Raw genomic sequence first — 26,060 nt, forward strand, 5'->3', positions numbered from 1 at the left:
ATAGCATATTCAAAAGCAGAGACATTACTTTGCCAACTAAGGTCCGTCTAGTCAAGGCTATGTTTTTTCCTGTGGTCATGTATGGATGTGAGAGTTGGACTCTGAAGAAGGCTGAGCACCAAAGAATTGATGCTTTTGAACTGTGGTGTTGGAGAAGACTCTTGAGAGTCCCTTGGACTGCAAGGAGATCCAACCAGTCCATTCGGAAGGAGATCAGCCCTGGGATTTCTTTGGAAGGATGATGCTAAAGCTGAAACTCCAGTACTTTGGCCACCTCACGCAGAGAGTTGACTCACTGGAAAAGACTTTGATGCTGGGAGGGATTGGGGGCAGGAGGAGAAGGGGACGACAGAGGATGAGATGGCTGAATGGCATCACTGACTCGATGGAAGTGAGTCTGAGTGAACTCTGGGAGATGGTGACGACAGGGAGGCCTGGAGTGCTGAGATTCATGGGGTCACAAAGAGTCGAACACGACTGAGCAACTGAACTGAACTGAGTCTGTGTTATTTTGTTATAGCAGCCCAAGCAGATTAAGACAAAATATATATGTCCTCACAATGGCCTTCACATAAACATCCATAGCAGCATTTTTTAAAATAATCAAAAAGTGGAAATAATCCAGTCTCTTAAACTTTGAATGTAAAAAAATGCAATATTTCTCTACAATGGAACATTGCTTACCATTAGATGTTCTTGATACATGTTACAACATGATGAACATCACAAACTCCTTCTAAGTGAAAGATACCAGACACATAGACTACATATTGTCTAATTTCATTTATATCAAATGTCTGGAAGCAATAAATCCATAGAAACAGATTTGTGGTTGGCTGGGGCTGCTGTGGGAATGGGGATTGATTACAAATGGGCATGATAGATTTTGTTGGTGATGCTAATGTTCTAAACCCTGGATTTTGGCAATGCGTGTACAACTCTTTGAATTTATGAATAATAATTGAATTGTCATATTAAACAGATGGATTTTATGGTATGTAAATTATACCTCAATATATCTGTTGGAGGATGAAGAGGAGAAGCAGAAGCAGCAGTAGCAAAAGGAAGCAGCCCACAGTTGTGATGGGAAAATCAGAAATGGAGTATCTGGGTGCTCAAAATTATCCTCACTAGCAGAGTAGGAGCAGTGGGATAACTGTGTCATATATAGTATACAGAGATACATGCAACAGTTAAACACTAAGTTTTGACCTACTGGAACAAAAACAACTCAAATAAGGTAGGTTTAAAAAAATCAACCCACTCCAATATTCCTGCCTGGGAAACCCCATGGACAGAGGGGCCTGGTAGGTTACAGTACACAGGGTCGCAAGAGCTAGACACAACTGATCACACAAATAAGATGGAGGATGACTCTCATATACAGCAGTCACCTATAGGAGAGCCAGGTTCCTTCTGTCCCATTGCTCGGAAACCCACTAGCATTTAGATCCTTATCTTCTTGGTGAAACCAGAGTCACAAGACACGGGAGTATGCCAGTTCATTGAAAGGGGAGAAGTATTAGCCGAGGGCAAATAACTTGTTTTTAAGTTGGAAATGACTTAAAAATTGTTCATCCTTTCACTCATATTCTACGGATCTTCTATACAACTACCAGGGAAACTGGAAAATGTAGTTCAATTGCAGGGGGCAGGGGAGTGTAAACACGGATCCAGCTAAGACTGTGCAATCATGGAAGAAGATCTATTTGAACAGCTTAGTACAGTGGACAGAGCTTATTCAAATTATGTTAGCAGATAATAGCGATACTACACACAAACTTGACAGTAAAGAGATTATGCTTAAGTAACCAACAGGTACACTGACTCTTCACAAGCCTACTGACAGGGTTTCTACATACTACAATACCAAGTCAGACAGGCTGCATCTGTAAGGTACAGAAATAGGTGGCTGGGTAACAATCATAGGATTGAAGTTCAAATGAGGATTTCAATGTATAAAATATATTTGTAAAGAACAAGCTTTCAATTCTGGTTTCCTCGGTGTGTATGCCCAGAAGTGGGATTGCTGGGTCATAAGGTAGTTCTCAATGTTCATCGCAGCACTGTTTATAATAGCCAGGACATGGAAACAACCTAGATGTCCATCAGCAGATGAATGGATAAGAAAGCTGTGGTACATATACACAATGGAGTATTACTCAGCGGTTAAAAAGAATTCATTTGAATCAGTTCTGATGAGATGGATGAAACTGGAGCCGATTATACAGAGTGAAGTAAGCCAGAAAGAAAAACACCAATACAGTATACTAACACATATATATGGAATTTAGGAAGATGGCAATGACGACCCTGTATGCAAGACAGGGAAAGAGACACAGATGTGTATAACGGACTTTTGGACTCAGAGGGAGAGGGAGAGGGTGGGATGATTTGGGAGAATGACATTCTAACATGTATACTATCATGTGAATTGAATCGCCAGTCTATGTCTGACGCAGGATGCAGCATGCTTGGTGCTGGTGCATGGGGATGACCCAGAAAGATGTTATGGGGAGGGAGGTGGGAGGGGGGTTCATGTTTGGGAATGCATGTAAGAATTAAAGATTTTAAAATGTAAAAAATAAAAAACTAAAAATAAAAAAAAATAAAAAAAATAAATAAATTTAAAAAAAAGAACAAGCTGCAGGGCTTGAAGATGTAAGTGACTACAGGTACAAGCCAGAACATTTATTGGTAGTAACAAAAATAAAATAGGTTCTCAATTAATGGAAATCAAGTATTAACACAGTTCTGAGAAGACAGACAAATTCAAGTTGCTGATATCACCACAGCTTATGTAGACTCTGCCATGTGTATATCCATGTGATATCCACATCACCTGTCCCCTATCATCTTTCAGGTCTCTGCTCAAAATCATCCCAGAAGAATTTCTCTGGCTGTTCCCTTTAAAATGATATCCCCAACTTCATCATCTCCATCCCTTTTAAGCTTTTTCATTTTTAACATTTTTCATAACAGTGCTTCAACCTAAAATTGTGTATAAAATGTATTGCTCTTTCATCTAGAACACATAGTCTAAGACAGCAGGATATTTGTTTTTCCTACTATATGAAGAGCTTCTGGAATAATTTCTAGCTCAGAGTAGGCATTCAATAAATATTTGTTGAACTAATTGAATGAATGAACATAGGTTAGCAGCATAGCAAGGTTGGCAACACAATTTACATGATGGCAAATTACATCAAATGTACTGTTATATCTGGTACCAAATACTGGGGTCACACTGAACATGGAAGGAACACAAAATTATTTCTGGCTTTGGATGAAGAAGAAAGTAAAAGTATAGAACTAAGATCAGCACTCCTAGCAATCTTATAACACTACATTTTACTCCTACTGAGAACTTTATAATTTATTACATTTTGTTTCACAATTTCTTATATCTATGTTAATGTTTAATTATTTAGTTCGCTGATTCCTAGAATGTCAATGTTCACTCTTGCCATCTCCTGTTTGACCACTTCCAATTTGCCTTCATTCATGGACCTAACATTCCAGGTTCCTATGCAATATTGCTCTTTACAGCATCAGACCTTGCTTCTATCACCAGTCACATTCACAACTGGGTATTGTTTTTGCTTTGGCTCCATTCCTTCATTCCTTCTGGATGGAGGTTCGTGACATTGTACAGGAGGCAGGGATCAAGACCATCCCCAAAGAAAAGAAATACAAAAAAGCAAAATGGCTGTCTGGGGAGGCCTTACAAATAGCTGTGAAAAGAAGAGAGGCAAAAAGCAAACGAGAAAAGGAAAGATACAGGCATCTGAATGCAGAGTTTCAAAGAATAACAAGGAGAGATAAGAAAGCCTTACTCAGCAATCAATGCAAAGAAATAGAGGAAAACAACAGAATGGGAAAGACTAGAGATCTCTTTAAGAAAATCAGAGATACCACAGGAACATTTCATGCAAAGATGGGCTCGATAAAGGACAGAAATGGTATCGACCTAACGGAAGCAGAAGATATTAAGAAGAGGTGGCAAGAATACAGAAGAACTCTACAAAGAAGATCTTCACAACCCAGAAAATTACAATGGTGTGATCACTCATCCAGAGCCAGACACCCTGGAATGTGAAGTCAAGTGGGCCTTAGAAAGCATCACTACAAACAAAGCTAGTGGAGGTGATGGAATTCCAGTTCAGCTCTTTCAAATCCTGAAAGATGATGCTGTCAAAGTGCTGTACTCAATATGCCAGCAAATTTGGACAACTCAGCATTGGCCACAGACTGGAAAAGGTCAGTTTTCATTCCAATCCTAAAGGCAATGCCAAAGAATGCTCAAACTACCACACAATTGCACTCATCTCACACACTAGTAAAGTAATGCTCAAAATTCTCCAAGCCAGGCTTCAGCAATACATGAACCGTGAACTTCCAGATGTTCAAGCTGGTTTTAGAAAAGGCAGAGGAACCAGAGATCAAACTGCCAACATCTGCTGGATGATGGAAAAACCAAGGGAGTTCCAGAAAAAACATCTAATTCTGCTTTACTGACTATGCCAAAGCCTTTGACTGTGTGGATCACAATAAACTGTGGACAATTCTGAAAGAGATGGGAATACCAGACCACCTCACCTGCCTCTTGAGAAACCTATATGCAGGTCAGGAAGCAACAGTTAGAACTGGACATGGACCAACAGACTGGTTCCAAATAGGAAAAGGAGTACATCAAGGTTGTATATTGTCACCCTGCTTAGTTAACTTGTATGCAGATTACATCATGAGAAACGCCGGACTGGAAGAAGCACAAGCTGGAATCAAGATTGCCAGAAGATATATCAATAACTTCAGATATGCAGATGACACCACTGTTATGGGAGAACGTGAAGAGAAACTAAAAAGCCTCTTGATAAAAGTAAAAGAGGAGAGTGAAAAAGCTGGCTTAAAGCTCAACATTCAGAAAACAAAGATCATGGCATCCAGTCCCATCACTTCATGGGAAATAGATGGGGCAACAGTGGAAACAGTGGCAGACTTTATTTTGGGGGGCTCCAAAATCACTGCAGATGGTGATTGCAGCCATGAAATTAAAAGACGCTTACTCCTTGGAAGAAAAGTTATGACCAACCTAGACAGCATATTCAAAAGCAGAGACATTACTTTGCCAACAAAGGTCAGTCCAGTCAAGGCTATGGTTTTTCCAGCCATCATGTATGGATGTGAGAGTTGGACTGTGAAGAAAGCTGAGCGCCGAAGAATTGATGCTTTTGAACTGTGGTGTTGAGAAGACTCTTGAGATTTCCTTGGACTGCAAGGAGATCCAACCAGTCCATTCTGAAGGAGATCAGCCCTGGGATTTCTTTGGAAGGAATGATGCTAAAGCTGAAACTCCAGTACTTTGGCCACCTCATGCGAATAGTTGACTTATTGGAAAACATCCTGATGCTAGGAGGGATTAGGGGCAGGAGGAGAAGGGGACGGCAGAGGATGAGATGGCTCATTGGCATCACTGACTCGATGGACATGAGTTTGGGTGAACTCCGGGAGTTGGTGATGAACAGGGAGGCCTGGCGTGCTGTGATTCATGGGGTCACAAAGAGTCGGATACGACTGAGCGACTGAACTGAACTGATGTTAATGTTATTTATGTGTGTTACCTGCTAACCGTAAGATGTCTGAGGCTAGAAATCATATTGATGTCTCTGGATATTTCTTTCAGCAAATATTATATTATTTTTTAATTATAAACTCTTCATAATATTTACTCAGGTGGAATAATAAGTTAACCAATAATTAACACACAGTGAATGTTGATTTTCACAGATGGCAGAGAATTTTTTATTCAAATAAAGACCCCTTGTTGTTTACTTGGATAATCTGACCTATAAATTATTTTAATTTATTGACATCATTGACTAATAACTTGAAGAAAAAAGAAAAAAAAAGTGACTGCAAAGTATGTATATAAAAGAACCCCTAAACAGGATATCTTTATCTACTTTTGTCCAACTAGGTTAGGAAACAATTCATGTTTTCATGGACGAGCACAGTGCCGTGACACTGAGTTATAGCATACAATGCCAAGTGGGTAGTAAAAATCCTTTGAAAGCATTAGTTAAAGCATATGCATAACACTTTTGTATTATACAACTTAGTGGCTTATCTCTTTAACATGAAAAGCAATTACTCTTCCACAGATATGGAATAATTATTGTAAAAATATCACTTGCTCTTAAAACACAGTGGAGGCACTGTGCCTTTGAAGCTTCATCTTTGAACTCAAATCACTTTCAGTACTTTTGCTGCATAACAACAACAAAAAAAAAAAACCACTAAGGCTTTGCTATATGAAGGCTGATGTCATTATTAATGTCTTTATTCATGCCTAATTTTACTTCCTGAATCATGATTTTCTCCATGCTGAGTTCACTATTCTACCACTGGTTTTGGAAAGGCATGATCTTGAAGCTGGGAATGAGAAAGACATTGACAGAAAAGTTACTTTTCTGTCCTTGGGGCCTGTTGTTTCCATTCTCGGTCCAGGCTCATCAGAGATGACATTTTTCACAGTCACAAAGACGTATTTTTGAAATGGCTGCTTCTTTGATTAGATCTTTTCTCTCAGAGCAGAAGACATGGCTTCTTTCAGAGCAGAGACATTTTTCCTCTTTATTTTTTCTTTACTTTGTCCCTTCACTCACCATCCCTAGGCTGTAAATCATCTCATTTTCTACTGAACTTTGTATTTTGTTCCTCAAGAAACCACTGCCTAGCAATTATGTTATCTGTACACATACATTTATTCTTTCTTAGTGTTTTAAATCTTTAAAAATGCATAGGGCCCCTAAGTTACATAACATTTTTTCACTAATTCTGCTTTACTATATTTTAATTGGGTGCTGAATAATGTTGGATGAAGGAAGGAATAAAGTTACAATGTTGGTCATGCTTTTATGGACCTTTCCTATGTTTCCTCTTTCTCTGCTGCCTGCTGCTTGGCCACTTGTTGTTCATTAGTATCTATTAAACTGTGGATCTAGGAAATAAAAGAGATAAAATGCAAAACAGTTCCTTTGTAACTTGTTACTTTCTCCTTATGACTCTTTATAAGTTACTAGGTAACAAAATTCTTGGCTGTGCAATTTGTCCAACAATAAAATGTGTGGTTTTTATTTCTGCAGCAAGGTACTAAAGAGTCCAGTTTGTACAGTAAAGCACTCCTACATAGAATGGAATAAAAGAAAGAAAAAGGACATTCTCCCCATAGGAAATGGAGTAAAATATTTAAAAAATTATGAACATCGATTCATCAACTTCCCTAAACTAGAGGATTTTCAAAGAGATATGTAAAATATACAAATGGAACATTAGTTTTCACCAAATTCATTCCATTTGTAATATTAAGTAAAAATAATTATCTGTTCTTCAAGAGAAGTCATTCAACTACGCTATGGGGTGGCCATTTGGAGATCAGTCCTGTTTCTGGTCAGACCTCGTGCCTTTCTGTAGGGATGCTGCCTCAGAAGCATCTCTAACATCAAGTCAGCCTTTGATGTACCTCAAATACCAATGAATCTGAAGATTTCATCATCTTGTAAAAGACAGAAGACAAAGACTTGTGTGAGGTGTTCTTTCTAAGTTTTGCAATATGATATGCATGCATTAGTGTAAATACTACATTCCAACAGATAACACTTACTGATTAGATTAGACAAGTCATCAACTCACTAAGAATGCGCTAAGATGAGCTTTTCCATGTAGGCAGCTGAGTATAGTAGTTAATACTGATAGCAGCTAAAATCCCAATAGGAAACAATGGCAAGCTCAAAACAGGATAATTTGAGAACAATTTCTTTTTCAAATGCGCGAATTACACAGATTTGAATGGGACATGACAGAAAAATGAGGGGTAGTACAAGAATTCAGAGGTAGTCGCAGTGAGGTGGCAACCAGGCTCAAAGGATAGAGAAGAGAGGAATTTGTGGAGTTCTAAAGAAGAGTAGTGAAGAGCAGGCTGCCTTTAGGAAAGCATGACTTTTGTGTGAGAGAAACTCCCAGCTCAAACAGATGTCACAGAGGAGAGGAAAATAAACACCTTGAGCCCACTCTCCTCCTGCAACTGATGTATGTCTGGGACTCGTAGTTAGCATTCTGAAATACCAGAGTATTCCAGGAACTATTTTAAAGGTTTCAGCTGGGACTAGTTAGCCAACCTAGCTCTATGTCATTTTCCTCATCTACAAAAAGCTCATAAGAATAACTTATACTGCCTTTTAGTTTATAGGGCTTCCCTGGTGGCTCAGACGGTAAAGCGTCTGCCTGCAATGTGGGAGACCCGAGTTTGATCCCTGGGTCGGGAAGATCACCTGGAGAAGGCAATGGCAATCCACTCCAGCACTCTTGCCTGGAAAATCCCATGGACGGAGAAGCCTGATAGGCTACAGCTCTATGTCATTTTCCTCATCTATAAAAAGCTTATAAGAATAACTTATACTGCCTTTTAGTTTATAAAGCACTGTACAAATTACATGGTGGGGGGAAGCACTTTTAACAGCTCATGGGATATAATGAGATATAAATAAATGACAATTCTCATTCTTGGGCTTTCAAAAGAGGCTCTTTTGTCAAGAGTATACAGCAGATATAAAAGCCACAAAATGATGTTTCTTCCCTAGTTTTAGATGTTAATGTATCTCTCTGTGTTACTCTGTATTAAAAGACCAAGAAAACGGGGTAAAATTCTTTTTTCCATGATTAATTTTATTTCTTTTTCCTAAAAAGAACACTTGTATTAATAGCCCAAATGTTCTCATACCTATATTCAAAGTCAGTTACAAACAGGTGAATCTCAAATCCAAAAGGGATTCATAAATAACATTGCCTTCCATGCCACAGATGTCAGTGAGAATCTGCAGAACCATCAGAATTTTTTTTTAGAACACAATACTCATTCCCAAGTTGGAAAACTGAAGCAGATTTGGGTAACAAATTAATAAATAATATTGCTACCCAGTAAATAATGACCTCACTGATGGCTCAGACGGTAAAGCAACTGCCTGTAATGCGGGAGACTCGGGTTCAATCCCTGGGTCAGGAAGATCCCCTGTACAAGGAAATGGCAACCCACTCTAGTACTCTTGCCTGGAAAATTCCATGGATGGAGGAGCCTGGTAGGCTACAGTCCATCGGGTCACAAAGAGTCTGACACAACTGAGCAACTTCACTGGTTGGTTTGATAGAAATAAACATTTGCAAAACAATAGAATAAAAGCTTGAGTATTCAAAAGGTAATCTAATTCCCTCAAACACATGAAGCAAACCATACCTGCAAATGGTTTTTTCATTGCTATTGCCTGCAATACTATTTCCTCTTATCTTTGCATGGCTGGCTATTTTGCAACTTCAAATCTTAGCAAAAATGTCCCTTTTTGCATTTTCCACAATCACTGCATAAAAAAATGAACTCCTGGCTTTACGTTGCACACACATACACACACACAACCTACCTGCTATTTTTATCATAGTATCAGTTATTTTGCTGTCAGCCTCCTCTATTTAAAAAAACATTGTTTGCTTCTTTAGCTATTTTTGTATATCTTTCTTTAAAACATAAAGTTCTTGGTTGCTTGAGATAAATTTATCTCATTCATCTGTATAAATTTCTAATACAGTGTAGAGTCAGTGCATTAAAAGTATCTTACAAATAAGTAAACAATCATTTTCATTTTTGAAAGAATCATGAATTATTCTTGGTGATTCATAGTTTTCTTCCAGTTGGTCTCTTCTTCTCATATTTACGGTTTAAGTAATTTCTGAGGAAAGGAAGTGTAAACTAATGATTCATCTGTGCTCTCATGGAGCCTTGGCTTAAATTTTGGATAATGAATGACAGTGGTTTAACAACAAACCAGCCTTGTTCCACTGTAACAGATATAGTAAATAGGGAGTTAAAATTACCCATGAGAAGCATGAATCAACTTTGGAAGGATTACCAAAAGAAAGAAATGCTTGATGAACTTCTTTTGAGAAAGGTAGACAGATAAGTATAATAGATATGATATATATATATACACACACACATATATATGACATATATGCTATATAATATATATTTTAATATAAACATGAATTTCTATACATGGGTATATATAAATGCATACATATAATACATATATTAATATATACATGATGAGTTAATATAGATATAAAACTTCTTTAAATGGGGGCAAAAATGCCTAGAAATTCAAACAATAAAAGAATGAACTAAAAAATTTCAAACATTATAAATACTGTTGACAAATTAATATAAAACAATAAGAACAGCATTTGGGAGCCCATAGAATGAGGCTGATGTGTCAGTTTCTTTCTCCGTGTCCAATAAGTATGTGCACCTCTGTTTTAATCTCCAAATAACTTTCTGTCACCAGAGCTATTTACCTTGTGCTCATTTTCAATAACTCGAATAAGCACACAGGACCACCTCAACATATTATGTTTGATTTTATGTAAGTGTAAATTCAAAACTAAAATACAAAAACTGTTACTGGTTATTCTATTCAAAAACATTTTCTATGAAAAGATCACATCTGACTTTATTTGTAGAACAGCACCCTCCCCCCAAATAAACATTCTGATAAAAAATTTGCTTTTTACTTTGAAACAATCCTCATATATAATAGATATTTTATGTATTTTCTAGGTTTTAAGTCTTTTTTATGTTAGAAAATACAGCTTTAAGGAATGAGCTTAGCCATTCCTGATGGTGGTTTAGTCGCTCAGTCATGTCTGAATCTTGCAACCCCATGGACTATAGCCTGCCAGGCTCCTCTGTTTGTGGGGTTCTCCAGGCAAGAACAGTGGAGTAGGTTGCCATTTCCTTCTCCAGGGTATCTATCTTCCCTACCCAGGAATCGAATTTGAGTCTCCAGCATTGCAGGCAGATTCTTCACCAACCAAGCTACAAGGGAAGCCCTAGCCATTCTTACTATCATAATAGTCTATCAGAGACCAAAAGGCAAATATGTCTTGAAATGAGGCATGGATTTCTGAGAAAATAACATGATACTATGGGAAACAGTGTCAGACTTTATTTTGGGGGGCTCCAAAATCACTGCAGATGGTGATTGCAGCCATGAAATTAAAAGACACTTACTCCTTGGAAGGAAAGTTATGATCAACCTACATAGCATATTCAAAAGCAGAGACATTACTTTGCCAACAAAGGTCCGTCTAGTCAAGGCTATGGTTTTTCCAGTAGTCAGGTATGGATGTGAGAGTTGGACTCTGAAGAAGGCTGAGCACTGAAGAATTGATGCTTTTGAACTGTGGTGTTGGAGAAGACTCTTGAGAGTCCCTTGGACTGCAAGGAGATCCAACCAGTCCATTCTGAAGGAGATCAACACTGGGATTTCTTTGGAAGGAATGATGCTAAAGCTGAAACTCCAGTACTCTGGCCACCTCATGCGAAGAGTTGACTCACTGGAAAAGACTCTGATGCTGGGAGGGATTGGGGGCAGGAGGAGAAGGGGACGACAGAGGATGAGATGGCTGGATAGCATCACTGACTCGATGGATCGAGTCTGGGTAATCTCCGGGAGTTGGTGATGGACAGGGAGGCCTGGTGTGCTGCGATTCATGGGGTCGCAAAGGGTCGGACATGACTGAGCGACTGAACTGAACTGAACTGATGTGTTATTGACGAAAACACTGGAAATTCAAAGAAACCTATGATCAAGTTTTTAGAGTTGATATCTGCCCATATTGAAATAAAAAAGTAAAAAACATAGAAAGATAACCTTTTAAACAATCATGTTAGAAATAAATGCAAAATATCAGATATGATGCATCTATTGAAGTCTCAAGTTTTCCTTGAATTCATTTTTATATTTGACCTTCACACATGTCATTCTTCCACAACACTATGCCTCTCTACAACTGAAGTCCATGTAGTTATGACTCAGTGCCTTATTTACTTCACTGATTGTATTAAGCCTACACAAATCATCAGAAAACTTTAGTTTGCTCCCTACAAGGTTTCTCTACTTCCCAGAAATGGTAACAACGTATTTTAAATCCTCCAAACCCTAACTACACATGTTGCAACATTACTACTATTTGCCAAATAAATTATACTACAAATATAATTCTTCTCTTGGGCTGACTGAAGTGACTTAGCAATAGCAGGCAGTTATTAAATTTAGTATTATCCATGGTATGCACGGGAACTACCAATGCATGTGGCAAAGGGTGTGTGAGAATGTTACATCACAGAAAGATAGGAATTTACTGATTTACACATGCAGTGGTGCCAAGTCACCATGTACTCCACTCTTAAAATGCATTTGGATTAGTAGCTGCTGCTGCTGCTAAGTCCCTTCAGTTGTGTCTGACTCTGTGCGACCCTATAGACGGCAGCCCATCAGGCTCCCCCCTCCCTGGGATTCCCCAGGCAAGAACACTGGAGTGGGTTGCCATTTTCTTCTCCAATGCATGAAAGGGAAAAGTGAAAGTGAAGTCGCTCAGTCGTGTCCAACTTGCAGCGACCCCATGGACTGCAGCCCAGAGGAACCCACAAACCATAATTGTTATCCCATGTAATTATCATGCAACAATGATCATAGCAGTCTTCCTATGGAGTATGTGTTCATTCCTACTTTATGAATAAACTGAGGCTCGGAAACAATAGGTGTGCTTATGGTCCCACAGATAATAAGGGGTGAAGCAGCATTCATACAAAGGTAGATTTATCTAATTACATGGTTCATGCTTCCCAGGGCTTCCCAGGTGGCACTAGTGGAAAAGAGCCTGCCTGCCAAAGCAGGAGACAGAGACTCAGGTTCAATCCCTAGGTCAGGATAATCCTCTGGGAAGGGCTTGGAAACCAACTCCAGTATCTTTACCTGGAAAATCCTCCATGGACAGAGGAACTTAGCGGGCTACAGTCCATAGGGTCACAAAGAGTGGCACATGGCTGAAGTGACTTAGCACATACGCATGAAACAACTTACTATGTGCACAAAGTGACTTACTACGCACACGAACACACGGCCCTTGCACTTAACTGCAATGTTTTCTTTTTCCTCAAGCATCAAGTTTAAAACACATACTGAACCAAATATAAATATTGTGAGTGAATACGGTGAAGAATCAATGATTAAAAAGGAGATGAGTGAGGAATTTTTAATAGGAGGGTAAAAGGAAGAGGTGCAGATATAGGTCAATATCTAACACAGGATAATAATGGTCAAGCTAACTACGCTAAGATTTCAGGGCAGCCAGTGGAGACCATGGTATTGTGCAGAGTAATTCACTCAAGGCTAAATGCTTAGAGGCACCCCAAAAGTATTTGCTGATTCTTTCTTATTTTTCCTAGAATATGCAGTCTTCTATTGCACATTGGCTTGTGTGTCTTGTTTTTAAAAGCAAGTATTTCAATGATATTTCTTTTGAAAATTACAAAATAATTCAACAAAATATTGTATGGATATTAAAAGACTATGCATAATGAAATTCCAATAAATCTAAAATTACTTTCCAAGTACATGCAAAAATAAGCTGTTAAATGTTAAAATAAAAAGCCAGATTATTTTTTTCTCAAATTAAGCAAGTAGACGGGATCATCTAAAAGTTAGATATTAATAATACTTGCAATAGTTTTAAAATTCTGAATACAGTTAAGTCACCTTTGGTTTGTCAACATGAACTTAAATAATTTTTATGACTACAAAATGGACTCTCATTACAACTGCAGAGTGCACGTAAACGTGGTTTTTAATCTAATACACCATATATTCAGTCACTTTATGACATAATATGTGATTCTTTTACCAAATAACTATCATAAAAGACAGATTAAAAACTGAATTATGCTGTTTAATCATGCACTCTATCCATAAAGGTAGAAAAAGAACAGAAGAAAGTGGTATGCTATTATTACAAGTAAATGTTTGGTAGACAGAAAGAATACCTAAGCAACAACAAAAAAAATTCCATTAAACACAGTTTTCATAGAAAGCTGCTACAGATTCCTCTAAATAAAACAAGATCCAGAGTAGCACATGTTGCTGAAATATATATCTTATGAGGTAACTTACACAACAGTACACAATTGTAGGTAGTCAGGTATAAAGTTCTGAAGCAGAAAGGCTATATAAAATCATGATATAAGGGTCAATAAACATCTGAATTTCAATCTGTTCATAGTAATAGGGAGCTGTTATTTTAAAAGTGTCATATTGAGTGATATAAGGGAAAGACTTACCAGTAAAAGAGTAGAACAAAAAAAAAATCACAGAAAAAATTAAATTAAGCTATGTATTGTATATCTTTATTAACATTATATTAAAAATAATGAATTTCTTTAAAAAAGAAATTCCCTCTTTTCTGAAAAGTAAATGTTTTAAAAATCTAGAACATCATGTTTCTACTATTAACACAATTAAAACCCCAAGTTACAGGTAGAAGGGAACGACATGTAAAAATCCACAGTCCCCTTCAGGTGCAGGTTTAGACTTCCTACAGGCAGACATTCCATTTTCTTTTGCTATCTCCATGACAGATGACCCAGTCTTGGAAGAGTTATGGGCTTTAAGTATTTGAAAAGACTGATTTAACTGAGTACCCTCAAAATTAGAGTCCAAATATATATTATTATAATCCTTCTTGATTGGCAATTCTTTAATGAAAATGGATAATACATGAGATATTTGAAAGAATGCATGCCTGTGTTGTCCCTAATAGATACAGATGTCTAAAATTTTAATACTACATTAATGATAAGTACTAAAGATCACACACCAGGCAGATTCTGATTGCAGACCTTGTATGCCAGCCAGTTCTTAGAACGAGGCAGTAGGAAGGAAAACTGATGCAGAACTTGGCATGGAATTGCTGGAGAACTGACCAACCTGAACACTCTAGACTCATGAAGAAAGGCAGGTGGTCCAGAGAGCCACCAAATGTACCTCGAGAATCTCTCCTGCCTTGTGAGTGCCCAGAGGTGGCCAGTCAGCTGCATCACTATCCCTTCAACCCCTCTGCACACGGAGTTAGGCATCAGTTATCTACAGAGTATTAGGCCTAGGGACAAAATACAACATTCGCCTTGATGTGGAAAGGGAAGAGGAATGAAAAAAATGAGGGAAGAAATGAACAAATGAATGAATGAGAAGAAGTATAATTGCATGATGTTCAGATCTTATTTCTTGGTTTCTGGAGTCACTAATTCTCAAGTTCAGTGGTCAGGAGATTCAAAAAATAAGCTGAAGTTGGAGTTATATAAATTGGTCCAGGAAATACAGGCTGATGAATTATATACATTGCAATCTTATGCTAAGGAAAATTGGAGAATCTAATCTAAGAATTTTGGAATTAACAGATGCTTTTAATCATAGTAAAAATATCCTATTAAAGCAGAGAGGAATATAAATTATGAGACTAAGCCTTGGAATAAAGCATCAAATATCACAGCCACATAAATCATTCTTTTACATTTACATCTTCTTTGAACCAGACTATTCAGATTTAGCCTATGGCACCAGAAATATTCACAGTGAATTGTCATGTGTCTTGGAAAAGGTTTTTCCTGCTTAGATTTCCTTACACTGTTTCTGGCTCTGCTACTCTTCTGTCATCCCTTTTACACACGTGATATAGATATGTGGATATTTATATATAATTAAAAAGACACAGGACTTATTTCATAAACCATAAATGAAAGCAGTCTCATTGTTTTACACTTACACTAATTTAATTTTGGAAGATATGTGAGGCGAATCCAACTAAAATTGTCACTGTGTGAAAGTGAGATGTCTATTTTTACAAGATTCTTTGAGAGCAATCAATATTCATGCCTGGTGTGTGAAGAAGTAAGTTAAAGATGGACCAGGCTGTAACTGGAAGATGAGCAATCCTAATTGTGATTGCTTTTTGTATTAAAATCAACTTTTATAACTAAATTGCTTATAATGATTTTTAACACATCAGAGAAGAGAATAATTTTGATAGTCCTTTGTTTTCAAATAGAATCATTTGTGACTCTATGGTATAAATCTTCCCTTATACTCTTCTCACTATGCATTTCATTTTTATATATTTTTTCTAATAATTATTTCAAAATGTTTTAACTGAATCTTGCCATTCAATATTAGTGCATAGTTCTTAACATCCTTCCTGATACATCTGATGTAGGCAAGACAAGAATTATACATGCATTCATATTTCTGCATTCACCTTTCAATGTGAACATTTTTACACATCCTCCTTACATTTCCTGACCTTGTTTTCTTATAAATCCCCACCTTTCATGGCCCATAGTGATGTTGGTTTCAGCTAAGAGCTAACAATATAAGCAACTGCTATTGCTTTTAGTAGAGAAAGAGGTGCCTTTCACACCAGTCATTTGTGTATCTATGCTATCTTCAGTACATAGGTCCAACAGAAGAAACAATCTTTAAATCAAAAGTAAGGAAAGAAATCTCACAACTGCTTTGGTTCAGGTCACCTGAACCTGCAAAAGGCCCTTTCTGGACTCTGATGAAACTAATGAGTGCTCCAGGTTGCTGTGAATAGAGGATGAGGTAGCAGAACAAAAGACGGCTATCAAATATTCTTTTAATCAATTCAGAAATCAGTCACGGAAAACAAGAAAAAAAACAGGAGGCAATATCAGCAATGTGACCCATCTCTAAAGTGAAAACTGAATAATTATAATTTCTTTAATTCTTTATGTATCTAAATCTGGAAATTTGTTCTAAAGACTTACGGAGCATCTTATCTACAGAGATAAAATTGACCTTAAAATACAGCATGTATGTTCTGATTTCTTCATTATTATTTAGATGAGGAGAAGTAAGGATGAATGAACAGAGTGGATTACACAATGCAACTGCTGCTGCCAATCAAATTGGTATTTTTCTGCTAATCCATGTCATCTAAAACCTATGAACATAACCTGCACATATCAAAACATATAAATCTGCTACAATTTTCATTCCCTACAGTGTTTACTAAAGTCCTAGAATATATCAGAATATATTATGCATTTTCCTCATAAATAAATATGTATTATATATATATATATATCCTTGCAGATATAGTAAGGAAAATATCAGGTCAGTGGTCTACAGGCCTTGGCTTAGTTCATTCGTTCTTTGCTACATGCTTCTAGTTTGTAGAAGAATTACTTAACCACTGTGGTCTCAATTAATTAATTTAACATTCAATAGGATTTATATAATTTTGTACCATAATAATTCCACAGGTTTTCAATTTTTTTTGTATATCTTAAGGAAAATGTCCACATACAAAAAGAAAGTAAAGAATTCCTAAGTTAAGGTATGAAAAAGTCTTTACTGTTAGTGGACATCACACAGCTCAACAGATAAAAGGTAACCAATGGCTTATCAAAAAATATTCAGAAGAAAGCAAAAATAATTACCTAAAAATAGGTGGTTTATTTATAAGTTACTTTTGTTAAAACAAGAATTTTTTCCTCCTGTTCATTTATCTGAAACTGCTGAGATTAATGTTATAGGATAGTGAAAATGATGATCAAATAGTCATTGTTATCCAGAGAATAGAAAGTATTGATCCTGTGTTGTAACCAAGATATTTTCTTCAAGAAAATCACCTTAAAATAATTAATATTATGCACAAACTTATGGTTACCAAAACTACAAAGCAGCATTTTATATTACCAATATTCTTTATTAAAGTTTATGGAGTAAGAAGGCTGTTTATATTTAAATCTCTCTCTCTTATTAAGTGCTGAAAATAGATGGGATAAACAAAATATTAAATTTAAAAAAATCATGTCAAGTGTTGGAGAAAGTTCTAACAATAAAATAAACTGAGGATTTCATATTAGATTCCATTTATCTGTTGATAGATCCCTATTATACTTCATTTTTATCACCAAAATATCCATATACTTTGATGATGTTATTTGTTCAAGGATCAGACTTTCAAATAAACAAATGAAAAAAACAAACACATTAAAAAATACAAAGAGAGGGAAAAATAATTCAAAATCATTAATTTTTAGATGTTCATCAGGAAGATGACTGTATAAACAACTGATAGTAATGATAGCACTGAATGCCGTGTCCATCTTTAGAATGTGAAAAACAAACTTATTTAAAGCCCTCTATATTATAGATTTTAATGGTATTGCAGCAAAGATACGATGATAGAAAGGTGACCATCTTTGATAGTTCAGTTGAAGGTTTCTCCTAAAATACTTCCTCAAAATATTTAAGAAATACTCCTAAATACTTTTTGTTCTCTTGCAAATGAATATTTCTATTATTGTGTCAAAGTTATCAAATATAATAAGAGCTCTAGAAAGAAACTATTTTTACTTCTAAAATTAACCAAGATCTTTCTTGATATTGAATGGTGAAAAATTAGCTCCAGAGTTTCCTACAACTTATTTCAGGTTCATTACTCAGAGCAGACCATCAAAATAACTAGTCCAGAACATCCTGTTAGTATCAAAACCCATCAGGCAAACTGTCAAGTTCTTTATTCTTTCCTGACAAATATCTATCATTCTCTATCTTGGAAACTTAAAACTTACTTCCTCTCTCAATTTGCTTTCAGTGCCACATATTCTTTTATATCACAATAGTTCTTTTGAGAAATATTTTTGTTTTCAGAATTTAGTTGACAATAGAATGGTTACACAAAGCAATATGTAAATGGATTAACTGTGCTATTTTAAAAACTGTCCTTGTGTTTCAAATTGTAGTCTCTTAAAAAAGGTGTGAAGGCTGTATTTATTTAGCTCTTGCAATTCCATTTTACCCACTGTCTATTTCTCACTGCTTTATCCACATTTTTTCAGTCAAAGTGGATTTTTTAAAAGGTATGGATATTTTAGTACATCTGAAGTTAATAAGACAGTCACAAAAATTAAGTCAGTCCTTATTTTTTCCTGTTCTTACTCTGGTTACTGAAACTAACAGTTGGGAAAGAAATATATACCTAGTTAAAGAATAACATTCTTAGTGTAACTATACCTTTCATTACAGGTATTTTCCACAATTTCTAGTTTATTATTTTTGCAGACTGCTTTGTGAATTCTAACATTAATTTAGACAGTTTTTAGATGTTTCTATAGAAAATTTATCAGCATAGCCATGATTTAAAGTTGCAAATCCCTAAGATAATTCTGAATTAAATGCAAGAAAAAAACAGATGCTTATATTAATCTGATTTTTAAAATTTATATTTATGTATTAAAGTTCCATCATGTTAATATGAAAAATCTATTTCATTACAAAATCAATCTTTACTTAAAATTTTCTGTTCATTTCATTAAAATAATATATTTTCACTTCATCAAATTAATAAGAAAGAAAATCCATTAGACTATTAATCATTCTATCCATTGCCTTACTGACAGAAATAAGCTTTAAATCAGCTTTAGCCAATGCCACTGATCAAAAACACATTCCAATAAAACTTACTTGTATATCATGTAAATACATTAGATTAAAAACATTTATCTTCTTTATCCCTTCAATACTTTTCTTTAAAAAGTTTTCTACCAAATTTTACTACCGTTATATCTTGTCCATACTTTCTTCTGCCAATTTCTCTAAGTTTTTAATGAAAGAAATGCTTCATTTAACTAAATTAATTTCATATTAATATCTTCAGTCTAAATATATAATCACAATAAAATATAAAACAGATTAACAACAAATAACCTCATGAATAATGACTACTTTACCAATCAAAAGACTAAATATTTCATTACAATAATAGCATCAAAACTAGAATTTTATAAGTGTAAGACCTTTCATTAAAATCCTTCATTCACACAAAGGATAATTCTAGCATAATAAAAATAATTTGTACTTGTATGACTTTGTACCTATGAAAAATTTTAATTCACTCAAGTATACAGACAGAATGGAGAAAAGTGCTTTAAAATTTGGCATACTGTAGAGAGAAAAAATGTATAGCTTAGGTCAGCATAGATTCCAGTACAAAATCTTTGATTTGTATGTACTGTCTAAAAGTTTTCCTTTTACCAATACATCTGTCATGAATACAATTTAAATGTCATCTCCAGTTGTAACATCACTTAAGGCAGCAGTTATCTCAAAGAAAACAAAGTAAAACTTCAGATAGAAAGTCATATTTTTAAGGAATGCTTCAATTTTATTAAAGTCATAAAATGTTGCAAAGTTTTTATTGTAAATATTTATGACCCTTTTCATAATATATTACAATTAAAACAATAACGTTCCACCCAGAAGTAGAATACAGGACTACAATCTACCAAATAACACCCTAAAAGAAAAGCAATGCAGAAAAGATGCAAAAATGATACTCATGTTTAATGGCTTTTTAAAACTTAATTTCATCGCCATTTGAATTGAACCAAAAAAACAAAATAAAATGTAGAGTGCTGACAGACCTTACCTTCCTGAACTGCCTGAAAAGGGTTGTTGCCATCAACAAATGTCACCGAAAATGTGATTTTCTCAGTCTGTAAGATCTCCTCATTCTGGTTGAGGTCACCAACTGCTGTGCGAAATACCTCATCATCCTTTTTGGCAGATTCATCAAAAATCGCTCCTAGAAAGAAGTGAGTCGCCATTAAACAATAACATAAATATTCTCTCATGCCCTCCAGAATTATGCCAAAGAGACTTATGTATCAGAAAACGTATACTTTCACTTAAAGCATGCACTTTATTTATTACTGAAACACACTGTACTGGAAGCAGTGTGACAGCTAAGCAGGAATGTAGTTACTTTTTCCAAATGGAAATGATGAATAGTACATCATAGTGTTTTGCTGGGAGAGCCCTAGGAAGGCATAATAAGTACAAAAAGCCTTTGCAAAACAAAGTGGTTAAATGCACTGAATGCCTCATGTACTAAGATCTACAGTAATTCATAGCTTGAAGATATTTTTTCTGAATAACAGGAGAAAAATAAGAAAATATTCTGAGAGTCCATTCATAAAGTAAATAGGAATCAAATTCCGATCATGATTTTCACTTGTTATTTTTCTTTTTATTTCTTCTCTTCCTTCTTTCTTGAACAAAAGTTTCCATATCTTTTCAAATCCTGACTCTCATATTAGTTAGTTTGACCTTGAGCAAGGGATTCAAACTCTAAACACATTTATCATCTATAATATCTAATAATAAAAATAATATCCATCTGTAAGGTTTATTAACTATATTAAATGATGCTATGCATGCAAAATGTAAGTAAACTGTGGTAACCAAATATGTCTTAATAAATGCCGGTATCTTTTCTTGTTTTTAATACTGTAATATAATCAAACCGAGCTTAAACATTTTCTATTAATTTTTTTACACTGCAGTATCTAATATAATTCTTAAAATAATTCAGTTCAGTTAAGTTGCTCACTCATGATGACTCTTTGCAATCCCCTGGACTGCAGCACACCAGGCTTCCCTGTCCATTACCAACTCCAGGAGCTTGCTCAAACTCATGTCCATTAAGTCGGTAATGCCATCCAACCATCTAATCCTCTGTCATCCCATTCTCAAATAGTACTACATACAAATACTGTTTTAAAAATTAGGATTCCACGCAAGAAATATGCCTAAGTTCACACAACAATGGCCAGAGCCTTTTCCTCCTTGACTCCAACATTCTTGCTCTGTGTCACTATGGGATACTGCCTTCTAGGATTATACCCAAAAGGAATGAAAGCATTTAATGGGGATTCTGACTTTATAGCATATTTTGGGATTCTTTCCCATATGGTCATGCATACTGACTCCTCCAGTTCTAAGCACGCACACATTTTTTATTAATTTACTTTTCAATCACAAATAATTGGGTCAATGTACTTTTTGCATTTTTGAATAAACCTAGGAAAAGGTCAGTTTTCATTACACTCCCAAAGAAAGGTAATGCCAAAGATGCTCAAACTACCACATAATTGCACTCATCTCACACGATAGTAAGGTAATGCTCAAAATTCTCCAAGCCAGGCTTCAGCAATATGTGAACCGTGAACCTCCTGATGTTCAAGCTGACTTTAGAAAAGGCAGAGGAACCAGAGATCAAATTGCCAACATCCACTGGATCATCGAAAAAGCAAGAGAGTTCCAGAAAAACATCTATTTCTGCTTTACTGATTATGCCAAAGCCTTCGACTGTGTGGATCACAATAAATTGTGGAAAATTCTGAAAGAGATTGGGAATACCAAACCACCTGACCTGTCTCTTGAGAAACCTGTATGCAGGTCAGGAAACAACAGTTAGAACTGAACATGGAACAACAAACTAGTTCCAAATAGGAAAAGGAGTGTGTCAAGGCTGTGTATTGTCACCCTGCTTAGTTAACTTATATGCAGAGTGCCTCATGAGAAACGCTGGGCTGGATAAAGCACAAGCTGGAATCAAGATTGCCAGGAGAAATATCAATAACCTCAGATATGCAGATGACACCACCCTTATGGCAGATAGTGAAGAGGAACTAAGAAGCCTCTTGATGAAAGTGAAAGAGAAGAGTGAAAATGTTGGCTGAAAGCTCAACATTCAGAAAACAAAGATCATAGCATCTGGTCCCATCACTTCATGGCAAATAGATGGGGAAACAGTAGAAACAGTGTCATATTTTATTTTGGGGGGTTCCAAAATCACTGCAGATGGTGATTGAAGCCATGGAATTAAAAGACATTTACTCCTTGGAAGGAAAGTTATGACCAACCTAGATAGCATATTCAAAAGCAGAGACATTACTTTGCCAAAAATGTCTGTGTAGTCAAGGCTATGGTTTTTCCTGTGGTCATGTATGGATGTGAGAGTTGGACTGTGAAGAAGGCTGAGCACCGAATAATTGATGCTTTTGAACTGTGGTGTTGGAGAAGACTCTTGAGAGTCCCTTGGACTGCAAGGAGATACAACCAGTCCATCCTAAAGGAGATCAGTCCTGGGTGTTCATTGGAAGGACTGGTGCTGAAGCTGAAACTCCAGTACTTGGCCACCTCATGCAAAGAAGTGGCTCATTGGAAAAGACCCTGATGCTGGGAGGGATTGGAGGCAGGAGGAGAAGGGGACGACAGAGGATGAGATGGCTGGATGACATCACCGACTCAATGGACATGAGATTGGGTAAACTCCAGGAGTTGGTGATGGACAGGGAGGCCTGGCGTGCTGGGATTCATGGGGTTCCAAAGTGTCAGACACGAGTAAGTGACTGAACTGAACTGAATGAATTCCCTCCTGATAAAAAAGACAGACACCTAAAGGACAATAACGTGATAAAGGAATAACTAGGAACATATGTATATCTTAACTATATATGCATAATATATATTTCTTGACTCTAATATGCATTACAATGTGTGAAAAAAGTGTCTATATAAAATGACTTTTTTCCATATATAAGTAGAATAGAGTTATTATACACATATATGAAGAGATAAACACACTATATATACAGACACAGATATGCATATATATTCACATACATGCACACAAACACACATATACATATCAATAAAAGCAGACACACTTTACATCTTTCAATTGAGTAGATTTAATATTCTGTAGCTGAAGCCATCGAATATTCTAGGAAAAGACAAATCATGATATTTAACATGCATTCTAAGACTCAATACATGATACAGCAAATGTGAAACTATGTTCATTTCTGACAAATCTGGCAGGTTACTTTTGACCTCTCCACCCTAAGTGGCTTCACCATGGTAAAGCAATAATTAATTTCTGCTAGAGAAGGCAAAATGTCTAAAAGGCTTACTGTGTGCTTATATTTTTCTTACCACTGCTCTTCTATATTTGCATGGACTCACTGACAGCTTTGACCAGCCTATGCAAACCTTTCCTTTCCATTTCCTATACATTTTGAATACCTGCCATGGATAAGAATATAAGAAAAGGGTGAAGAATTTTTTTAATTGATATAAAATTACTTTGGAATTATACTATTATATACCTAACACTCAGAATATTATTAGTTTTATTGATGTAATCAATTTACATAATACGCATTAATTTTAAACTTATCTTGTTGCCTCTGAATTAGTTTACTTGATAGACTAAGTTTTTCATGAAAATATTTAGGTGATAAAATTTAGATTTATCCTGATAACTTTAATCCACATTTTAAAAGACTTTTAATTTGTGATATTTATGAGAGTCTAGATTAATGTAATTAATCATTACAATGAAATATAATATGATCATACCAGAATATAAAATTTTCTTTAGCAGTTTGTTAGGAAGTGTGATATAAGGGTGCTATAGCTGGAGCTGAAACACCCAAATCATTTTAAATCAGATAATCTAAATGCCTATTCACAAAGAAGTGATGTATATTTATACAGAGATGTTTAATTTGTCATGAACACCAAATGGATTTCTTAAAAGAAGAGTTTCTAATCAACTTTGTTTTATAGCAAGTAACATTATTGACTTCTGATGAGTATTGGTAATACATTTTTAATGGAAGCATTTTACTATCGCCTGACAGAACATTTAAGACTGCTTTAAACATTAAACCTGGCTTAATAAATGGCAGAAATCTGCCAAAATGATAGCAAATTAGTCAATTTTGTTTTGAATTAAGATATACTGAAAGGAAATGCACAAAAGAAGCAGTTCATCTTTCAGCAAACAGAAAGGAAGTAGACAAAACAAAGTTTATCTTACTGCACACAGACAGCATAAGCAAAGAACAGGAAATCTTAGTCAACATTTAAAATCCACTTATTTATTTATTTACTTTTTTCGTCAGCTATAAAATCTCATTTTAAGTTTGGCTTTTTATCACAAAGTGAATGCAGCATTTTACATCAAGCACAACTATTCTGAAAACATTCTGGTAAGTTCCACATGAAGAATCTCAGGAAAGACAGTCCTTTTTTATGTATGCCATGCACTTCCAATAGTATAGTTATGCCATCTCTATCTTTTGTATTAATAAATGCATATTACCAGTCTAATCGAACATCAAATGTCATTTTTGAAATTAAAGTTTCCCAAATGTAACATTCACAACTATATAGCATACATGATGATACAGCATTTATTTATTTTCCAGCTATTTTTATTAGCATGTTTTAACTGCCAGCTTTATTTTAAAACCTGGAGGAGAAAGCCAGATCCAACTTATTGTCATGATGAAATAATTCTTCCACCATTTACACACACACACGCACACATACACACACGCACAGTATGTGATCAACAAATCACACTCTATTTATATTTTATGCTGGCCAAACTGGATTGAAGAATAACCAAGCAACAGGCAGAGAAGAAACATCTCCTAAAGTCCTAATTACTAAACTGTAATTATAATCATTTCCACTATTAGGGACTGATGATCTGCTACTTCCATGGGAGAGAAAAATGGTCTTTACTTTTCCTTATAGAACGAGAGTGACATGTACTCTACACACAAATTTTTAAATACAAAATAGATCATCACTGTCTTCTTATATCTTAGAAAATAATTTTATGGCTTACAGCAGTATTAAAAACATGTTGAGGTCTTAATTTTTTTTTCTGCTCTTACAATTTACATATATATATATATATATATGGTTTTTTTTTTCTTTACTTTACAATACTGTGTTGGTTTTGCCATACATTGACATGTATCCGTCACAGGTGTACATGAGTTCCCAACCCTGAACCCCCCTCCCACCACCCTCCCCATATCATCTCTCTGGGTCATCCCAGTGCCCCAGCCCCAAGCATCCTGTATCCTGTATCGAACCTAGGCTAGCGATTCGTTTTTGCTGCTGCTGCTGCTGCTGCTGCTGCTGCTAAGTCGCTTCAGTCGTGTCCGACTCTGTGCGACCCCATAGACGGCAGCCCACCAGGCTCCCCCATCCCTGGGATTCTCCAGGCAAGAACACTAGAGTGGGTTGCCATTGCCTTCTCCAATGCATGAGAGTGAAAAGTGAAAGTGAAGTCACTCAGTCGTGTCCGACTCTTAGCGACCCCATGGACTGCAGCCTACCAGGCTCCTCCGTCCATGCGATTTTCCAGGCAAGAGTACTGGAGTGGGGTGCCATTGCCTTCTCCAGATTCATTTCTTACATGATAGTATATACATGTTTCAA

The 26,060-nt window shown here is 35.9% G+C and overlaps 1 protein-coding gene across 2 annotated transcripts in view; it reads right to left on the bottom strand.

Annotated features, from left to right (window-relative positions):
* Nucleotides 1-26,060, bottom strand: part of GRID2 (glutamate ionotropic receptor delta type subunit 2) — a 1,666,133-nt gene that overhangs the window by 1,291,321 nt on the left and 348,752 nt on the right. For both annotated transcript variants that reach the window (XM_069593668.1, XM_069593665.1), the window contains exon 2: nucleotides 20,398-20,553. In XM_069593668.1, coding sequence (XP_069449769.1) covers nucleotides 20,398-20,553 — 156 coding nt within the window. The remainder of the gene's footprint in view (nucleotides 1-20,397; nucleotides 20,554-26,060) is intronic.

The sequence above is a fragment of the Ovis canadensis genome, chromosome 6 (genome assembly GCF_042477335.2).
Source record: "Ovis canadensis isolate MfBH-ARS-UI-01 breed Bighorn chromosome 6, ARS-UI_OviCan_v2, whole genome shotgun sequence".
NCBI lineage: Eukaryota > Metazoa > Chordata > Mammalia > Artiodactyla > Bovidae > Ovis > Ovis canadensis.